A 9,191-nucleotide genomic window follows, 5' to 3' on the forward strand; every position below is an offset into this window, starting at 1 on the left:
GCTGGCGTTTTTAAATGAACAATTTTCACAAAAATAAGATCGCTCAGGCCAGCAGGCATACTGTATGAACACATTTTGTTTTAAGTTACACAAATTAGTAGCAGTAGAGATCAGTGTTCCAGCTTATTTATTGTGTTTTCATACATACCTGTTTATTATAAAGAAATAAAATAACACTTATAAAGTATACCCTCCACCCCAACACACTTTTTGAAATCTTATTCAGGAAAGTACGTCCTCACAACAGGCATTACAGACCATTGATTCAGCAGCCTGTCCTGACCAATCAGATGCCAGCTGTCTCTTCACATCAGACACTCAACATTGGCATTGCACATGTTGTGTGGCCCCAGCCAACTAATAAAAGAAACAGGCAGCATCACAACAGGTGTGCTTTTTTGCTCATTTATGCAATACTTTGCTTCTGTTGTTTCAGTCACACACATTTAATTATTTTTTTAATTCTTTCCTTTAAAAGGAACCTATCCCACCCAATTAACATCCACGCATCACAGTGTCGATCTCCCAAAATGGCCAATGCTGTCAGTGTGGGAGTGTTAGGAAGTAGTCAACCTCAGAGGGAGGTTCCTCAAGTGAAAACCCAGAAGCAAGAAAATCAAAACTCAGATGAGGAGGAGCATTTTTCTGAAGAGGATGTGAACTGCCTCAAAGAGGATGCATCAAACAAGGACTTACAGCGAGATGTAGCACTTCTCATGGATGACACATCAAGTCCGGCACCCAGCATAATAAGCATCCACAGCGAAACAACAGATGGTGAAGAAGGGGAGGATGACAAACCACAACTGTGCTGTCTGAGGAAGTGAGTACCTTTTTATATGTTGGAGTGAAAAAAATTAAACACCTGATGTTGGATAAAATGCATTTACATATTATCTCTTGTACTCCTGTACTGATATAGCCACATTGGAATTATGGTTTCCAAGAACAATAACCTGTTTTGTTCTCAACGTAGGTGTGGAGAGCAGTGTGTATGTGAGGTATGCAGAAACACCAGTGTGACAATGGAAAGAGTGTGTTCCCTTAGCAGTCCTGACAGCAGCCTCAGCACCAGTTCTTTTGCATCCAACTCTGTTCACTCCAGCCCGTCGGCCTCACCCTGCAAAACACACAACAGGTAACGTTGTAGTTTGTGGCTGTTTGTTGTCCAAATAATTTAGGTGTCCGTTCACCGATGCGAAGTACAGTCACACACATATTTTACTGTACCAACTAAGTGGATGTATTGTTATCTTCTGTGTCCAGTATGTCTGAAGATGATGGTCATGAGAGTGGCTGTGAAATAGTAGAGGGCTCCCCTACGTCCAATACGTCGGCATCTCCTCATGGCAACAGTCCGTATTGTTTTCTTGATAGTGGCAATCACAATAGCCGCCCAACCTTTGCTGCTTTGGTAGCACCATTACCATCCTCTGCAGTGCAGGGTAGGAGTCCTCGGGATGCTAGGACCATGGTGGTTCCACCAATGAGAATGCACAATAACAACATACAAGGGATAGGGGAGCATTTACAGAGAACAGGTATGTATTTTCATTGTTCTACAGCCTACAACTGTTTTTCTTGTCTTTGTGGTATACTGTTTTATTTTGTCATCAAATAGTCTTCATGGTAGGGTCCATGGTTTTAAATGTTGTACATCCACTTTGGGCTACAGTCCTGGTGACATTTGCTTCTCATCAGTGTTCTATTCTAACAGCTCAGTACTAACATTACATAATTTTGCACCATTGAATCAATCTGGATTTTTGAACAATCTTAGGGGAAATGTTTTTGCCGATTTGTTTATTTAAATCTCCAGCAAAAGTTTGACCGAGAGGTCTGCAAAATTTCACGGATAAACAATGTCATAATGTTGTTTTTCCTAACTTGTCAACTTAGACCTACACTTGAAATGACTTTGGTGCTGTGGGCCAAATTGTGAGGATATAACTACAATTCAGTATTTTTAGAAATCAATGTTATCATTACAGGCAAAGACAGTCTTCTATTCTGTATGTATTCACCTTTACCAACATACCCAAAGGTTTCCCATGTTCTGTCACCTATGCTTTGGGTGTCCATTCTGCAGATCAGAAGGAACCAATAGGGGCTCACCGCCCCCTAGTGGGCAATAGAAGCCTAAACAGGTGATCATAGACAAGCTGAGGCCTGACCTCACTTCTTATCTGTTTCTCTGAGATGTATCCAAAGTAGTAATATTTTATTTTGCTGACTATAATGACTTTCCCTCCATCAGAGTGGCATTCAACAAAACTGAGTTATCAGAGGAAGAGCCAGAAGTCTTATTCCTACATCATAATTATAATTTCAAAAGCTTCTGTACAGTAAATGTATAACACTGCATAATGTAAAATGTACTCTAATACATGTCATAGTAATAGTGACAGCAAACATGTGATCAGCCATTACTTATGGTAATTAAAAAACTATAAAAAACTGGAGATTGAATAAAACTCATTGGAGGGAAAGATGGATGCATTTCTTAATGAATGTTTCTTTTTGTGTGGAGGTTTATAAGAAAAAATGCGTACTCTGTTTTAAATTTCCACTTTTCTAGATGCTCCTTTTTTAATTGAACTGCATAGGAAAAACAAAAAAATCTTTAAACGATTACATGATTGAGCTTAGTTGTCTATTGCATGTGCTTTGTCAATGACGTTTGTTTTTGTGACATGCTCAAACATTCCTGGACTGAACACTAAACGTGAGCAAGTTGTACATTTTTTTCAGGGTTTAAGAGAAATTCAATTGAATTGCTTTTACTATTTTAAGTGGTGGCCTACAGGGTGGAGAGACATATTGTACTATCTGTATTTAAAGTTAAATGGTGACTGTGTTCTCCAAATGTAACTCCAGGATATACAGTATTTGTGCATGCTTGTTTGATGTTTGTTTTCATTACTTTCAAATATTCCTTGTCTTTAGCTTTACAAGTCAGGTGGACTAAATTGTTCTTGCAATTTAAAGTAAAATCAAGCTTTTCCAGCATGGGTGTCCAAATGTTTCCCACAATGGCTACTTTCAGAACAAAATATTGACATTTAAGCTTTTTGTTAAAGTGACAAAGCAAATTAGGGTAACACGTTATCATTCTTAAATCTCAGTAATAATGCGTTTACCTTATTTTTACAATATGCCAAGTGCAAATAAAAACTGCAGTTAAAAAAATAACTTTTATCCACCATTTGTATTGTATGAATGTTCAAAAATAAACTACAACCATAACCAAATGGTGCCCCGGGCGTACTTTGGACACCTATGCTTTACAGGAGTAAAATCTACCGGTTTGATGATTTTGTTTTCTCTACTAGCCTCAGAGTCCTGGTCCCGATCCAGAGGGCGTTGCACCATTGCAGGACAACAGAGCACTCCCTCTTCCTTCCCCCTCCTCCAATCCACACCTCTATCATGGCAACAAAAAGTCACTGGGCAGCAGCAGCACCCCCTGGGATTTGGACAGGTACTGTTTTTCCCCTTAATTTTGGCTTTAAGTTGTTTGACTACCAAGTATACACCAATTTATTCTTCAGTTTAATAGATGGATTTGAGTTTCATTTTCTACCACATAAAATTGTAGGAATAGGCATTTTTTTATTTGTTTACATTTGGATGAATTTCCAGCAACACAATAGACTTCACAAATATGGCACATATGCTGTGATGAAAACCATTTTGCCTCATAAAACTGAGATAATTTCCAAGTGGTCAGAATTTGAATAGTTATCGTTTTCCTCCCTCTCTTACCTCCATCAGGTGCCGCCGTACGTTTCAAACCACAACAACAAAGAGTGGAACGGCAACCATGGGCCACTGCGTCCGCACGCTTACATTCCCCCCACTGTCCACACACACAACTTCCCACACCTGCCGCACAGCAGCCCTACATGCACAATAGGTGCCCCCCACGCACATACCCAGGGTCTGCCCACTCGCACCTTGTTGTCTTACCCACCAGGCGGCCCCCTTACCACGGCCCCACACCCTTTATTGACTTCTCATCCTCCTCTGCTGCAACACAGCTACAACCTCTCCCACGCCCAGGGGGGCACCATAGTCCACCAGGTGACCATGGGCATCAGCAGCTACTCACAGCATCCTGGCTACCCTGCTCCGCATCCACACAGGCTCCTCTCTTCACCAACAGTCCACACACATCAACAGCCCGGCTATGCCCACCACCCCCATCAGTTCAAGCCTCCCTTCCCTCTACTTCCACATCCTCACCCATACATGGCCCCACCAGCCACCTACACAGGCTTCCCTCTGAGTCCTACCAAGCTCAGTCACCACCCTCAGTTCTCTTATATTTGAGGAGCAGTGCGGGGCCACAGCAGTCCCTTTGGGTCAGAAAGGCCATTGGTAAACATAGTGGGGCTGCTACATGGGCAGGTAGAGCATCCATCAGAGCACAAAAACACCTGTGATAATGAAACCAATAAGATAAAAGGGTGAAATACATTGTCTCTTTTTGTGGAGGACAACTACTTTCACAGCCTCTATAATATGAAGGTTAATAGTCAGTGATTCAGTTTGTCAGACCTCTGAACCTGTAAAATTATGTCTGCTAGTAACTAAGTACTGCAATCAAAATGGTGATGAGAAAATTTCCTTTGCATGTTAACTTCTGTGACGTTATTTTTTGAGAGACAAAAACGTGTCATGTGGCTTCCTTTCCCTTCGTGTGTTGTTGCCCTGTAGCATGTGCAAACCACTCAGCTCTGTTAAAGCCATGCTGCTTTTGTGTTAACCAGGATGGAAGGCCCTTCTCTTTTTGTTGCTGCTGCCATCAGCCAGTGCCTTAACAACAGAGTCCAAGATGTCACTTGCAGCACTTACAATTAAGACTCTGAAAATGATGGTTGTTTTGGATACATAAGAGGATTCTACTTTCAAATGTTGGATTATGGGAAAACTTTAGTTTGCTTGCTAAGTATGGCTATATGTAAGCTACAGGCTGCACATTTAGGGCTTTGACTGAATGCATTTTTTATGTATATAAAGAGTGATTTGATATTTTGATAATCAATTTGTACTCACTATAGTACTTAATTCATAACAGTATTGTCACTGTTTACTGTAACTGCAATACAATCTAGCCTCTGGGTTGCTGTGTTTTTGTTTTTTTCATTTTACTTAGATTTGCCGTTTTTAAAAGTTTGGGAGTTGCTTAGACCTAAAAAAAAAAAAAAAGTGTATTTTATGTTATTTTAAAAAGCTTCCTTGTGTATTGAAATAACCTAGTAACTTAGAACAGTAACTTTGTTGGGTTTTTAAGGTAATGGACGTCTCTGTGCTAGACAAACCTTATCTGTATTGAAGCCTTTCAGTTTTGTTACATTCCGTCAGGGTGGATTTGCGTAGTCTTGCTATTCTATTCATGTTTTTAATTATTGTGCTGCGTCTGTACTTGTTCAGCTGGTCTTCTTCGGCAATCAGCACCAAAGACATTGTTCATCAATCATTTCTGAGGCACATTGATACTATTTTGTTCTTTTGCCTCCAGTAAACTGTTGCAGTTAGACATTGAAATATATTCTCAGATCTCTATTTTAGAAAATGGGGTTGAGGTTTTATTTTTCTGAGATATTTTTAGCAAATTGTATATGGAATGTTTAGACATGACGCTGCTATGTACTGATTATCTGCCACTTTGTAGCTGTGAATTTAGAGGATTAATCTCATGCAAGCCTGCAATTCTCTTGTATGTATTGTAGTTGTGGTGACAATAGAAATGGCTTTTATTTGATCATAGAGTATATTGAATGCTATCCTTACATGCTAGTGCCTCTTTATACTGGCGACATTGTTTTGAAGTCATTTGTAAACTGCTGTAATGGAAATTGAGCATTTTTTTTTGTGTGTGTGCGCGCACGCGCATGCGCCTAGCATCAGTATTTCACCTTGAAACGTAGGCTGAGCTCACTCTTAGATTTTGTAATCAGTGGGGTGTTCACTTATTTTTGGTATAATTTGCAATGTGACTTGGCTTTTTTCCATATCGGGCTGTATTTGCAACTGTTGTACTGTACAAAACGAGTGCCTTTCTCCAAACTGGCTGATGGAGGATGTCTATCATTATATAGGAGTGGCAAACGTGTATTAATTTCTCCTCAGAGGATCCACCCATAATTTTAACATCACCAACAGAATGTTTTAAAAACTTTATTTTTTTTAGAAACATAGAATCGGTCAAAAGTACAAGTCAGGGAATGTTTATTGCGCTCACCAAGAACATCGTGCAGTAATCAAAGACATATAGGACCTAAATTTAGCTTTACCGTCACACTTTGAATGTATTTGTGGGGACGGAATGACGATGGCCGAGAGAGTTTTCTGTCCGTGATAGTACTCAAATGCAGTTTTACCATACATCGTGTTTAAATCAGGGCTTTCTCCAAAATGCTTTAGCCGTCAGTTAAAGTTGCCTAATTATCATATATTTATTGTAATGGTTTTGCGATGTTGCTTATGTAATAGATATATTTTATATATGTCCAATTTGCTACTTTGTTATAACCTTAAAACAAATGAGAGGTTGCACTGTGCAGCCAACAATTTAGTGTGTTTGTTTGTATATGTGTGCCTGTGTTGTGGTCCAGTAAAATTGTTCTGTTCCTCCATTGCCGGCCCTTTTAAAAGTATCTCAGGTCATGTCCACATTAACACGGATGTTTTGTACAATATGAAACCAAAACCTATAAGTCAATAACTCTTTGTGCAACCTTAGGATTGACTGTACACACTTACTCTTAGCATCCCAAAGGGAATTGCTCATAAAAGTGTCATAAGTAATGTCAGTCATACAATTTTTATTTTTTACTTCCAACTCTTGAAATCTTTTAACAACTTCAGATGTATTTATTGATATAGTTTTAGATTTTTAGGTTTATTTGAATTGTTTTTATTTTATTTCAAAGACTTGAAAGACAATATATTCATGTATTTCCAATTGGCAAAAATGAGCAATTCCTTCAGTTTTCATGGAAAAACCATTATATACCAGGATTATTAATTGGAGTCAATGCGGCTGAAGGAGTTCTTAAGAGAATGTTTTCCTACTTAATTTATATCATGTTCCAACAACTTTACGATAAAAAAACTATGCAATTTTGTTTGCAAAAAAAAAAAAATCAGATTTCTAACCTTTAACTAAACCAGTGGTGTCAAACGTACGACGTACAGGTTTTATCCGGCCCGCGAGATGAGTTTGCCAAGTATAAAAATGAGCCGAAATTTTTGAATGAATGAAACTGCTGTTCTAAATGTGTCCACTAGATGTCGCAATAGCAATTATTTGTTTCGTTGTAGATTATACTACATCTGTAAAAAAAAAAAATTAAAAAAAAAATTAGTGCACCAGTCGAGGAAAATGAGCAAACTACATAAAAAAACGTCTTGTAATTTGATTTTGATATTTTTTTTAATCTTGATTATTTGACAATTAAAATCAATGAGTTGACTGATGAACATTATCACATAATTTATTCAGAAAGTATAAATCAATCAACCAATCAATGTTTATTTGTATAGCCCTAAATCACAAGTGTCTCAAAGGGCTGTACAAGCCACAACGACATCCTCGGTACAGAGCCCACATACGGGCAAGGAAAACTCACCCCAGTGGGACGTCAATGTGAATGACTATGAGAAACCTTGGAGAGGACCGCATATGTGGGTAACCCCCCCCCCTCTAGGGGAGACCGAAAGCAATGGATGTCGAGTGGGTCTGACATAATATTGTGAAAGTCCAACACAAATAACGACAAAGGTAGAATACTATTAACCGCAACATGTAAGTGTAAAAAAAAAAAAACCCCAACATTATTTGTACATTTTCAGAATGTGCTTGTTCTATTTTTAGACAAAGAAAACAATCTGAAGTTGTCTTTATTTTTAAGTTATTATGCTGTGATTTTACCAGTGCAGCCCACTTGGGAGTAGATTTTTCTCCATGTGGCCACCAATCTAAAATGATTTTGACACCCCTGAACTAAACAATCACATCACAATTAGGAACACGTAATGTCCGTTTCAGGCCCAAGGGGTGCACAAGGGTTAAAAAGACAACCGTATTGGTGAGGACATGGCTTCAGTTGTGTTGGTCAGCTCAACACCTGTGATGAGATGCAAATAGGTTCCAGTTCCAGTGATGTCCCATAATAATCCTCCACCACTTTGGCTGGATTATGTAGCCCAGATAATCTGTGCAGCCTCGCATGGAATGTTGCATCGCTAAAGTCACAAAAGAGCTCACATAGTCTCACAGGCACATGGAGCCTGGCAGCCTTAAATAACAAAGATTTGAACATTTCTGTCAAATTTAGTATCGTGATGCGTCGTAACCCCCTGTTGATTCGCTTGTAGGCACTTGTCTAAATTAACTCATCATAAATGTATGTGTGGACACTTATTTGGGTACAGACTACAGGTAAAAAGTCCTCTGACTCAAACTATAATTTGTTTTAATTATTTGGTTTTTGTGTAGTCAATTCTGTAGGCACAGTGGGTCATTTTGTGTGTTTTTTCTCGTTGATTTTGTGTGTTTCTGAACGCTACACTAGTTTGACATGTAGCAAGTGCACTGTGCAATATACAACATAATGAGGACTGGGAAAATTATTGTTGTTTGGCTGTTTTGTGTGTTTTAGCAGTTTGCGACCCCTCTGTGAGTTATCTAGTGTGACCAGGCCTTACTATGTACTTTGTCACAAAAAAGCGGGTTCCTTCTTGGTGACTTGATGGTGAATGTCAAATTATGAATTGATGGTGTACAATGTCGAGATTCACTTTAAAATAAAAATACCTTTTGCTTCAATTGCTTGAATGTGTGTGCGTTCTTTTATTAACTTTGTGTAGGTTGCAACATTTGAACAGATTCCACAGGTTCTAAAATACAATTGGAATGTTGGTAAACTTGACTGGTTTTGCTTAATAAGAGCCCATTATTTCACTATATTGGTAAAGTGACGATTGCGTCGAGTCTTATGAACGTCTCTTTTGAGTTAATGAGAACCGATTCCCAATCATGGAGTCGTTTGTTTTCGTGCCATTTTTATATCAAACTTGCGACACTTTTTCTGCTGTACCTGGAAGGAGCCTGGGAAAAACCAGTTCAGCATGTAGAGAAGTTTAAAATTCACATTTTTATCAAACACACATTTGTATTATAG

General features: G+C 38.7%; 1 protein-coding gene across 3 annotated transcripts in view; it reads left to right on the forward strand.

Annotated features, from left to right (window-relative positions):
* The window catches only part of hipk3a (homeodomain interacting protein kinase 3a), a 66,049-nt gene extending 57,213 nt beyond the window's left edge, over positions 1-8,836 (forward strand). The window contains exons 13-19 of one of the 3 annotated variants that reach the window (XM_062036218.1): positions 227-388; positions 479-823; positions 977-1,138; positions 1,267-1,355; positions 1,440-1,541; positions 3,333-3,481; positions 3,775-8,836. In XM_062036218.1, coding sequence (XP_061892202.1) covers positions 227-388; positions 479-823; positions 977-1,138; positions 1,267-1,355; positions 1,440-1,541; positions 3,333-3,481; positions 3,775-4,332 — 1,567 coding nt within the window. In that variant the 3' untranslated portion in view covers positions 4,333-8,836. Of the gene's footprint in view, positions 1-226; positions 389-478; positions 824-976; positions 1,139-1,266; positions 1,542-3,332; positions 3,482-3,774 lie in introns of all 3 variants that reach the window. The other 2 variants (XM_062036216.1, XM_062036217.1) reach the window with 2 other exon arrangements.
* Positions 8,837-9,191: the final 355 nt, after the last annotated feature.

The sequence above is a fragment of the Entelurus aequoreus genome, linkage group LG24 (assembly GCF_033978785.1).
Source record: "Entelurus aequoreus isolate RoL-2023_Sb linkage group LG24, RoL_Eaeq_v1.1, whole genome shotgun sequence".
NCBI classification, from domain to species: domain Eukaryota; kingdom Metazoa; phylum Chordata; class Actinopteri; order Syngnathiformes; family Syngnathidae; genus Entelurus; species Entelurus aequoreus.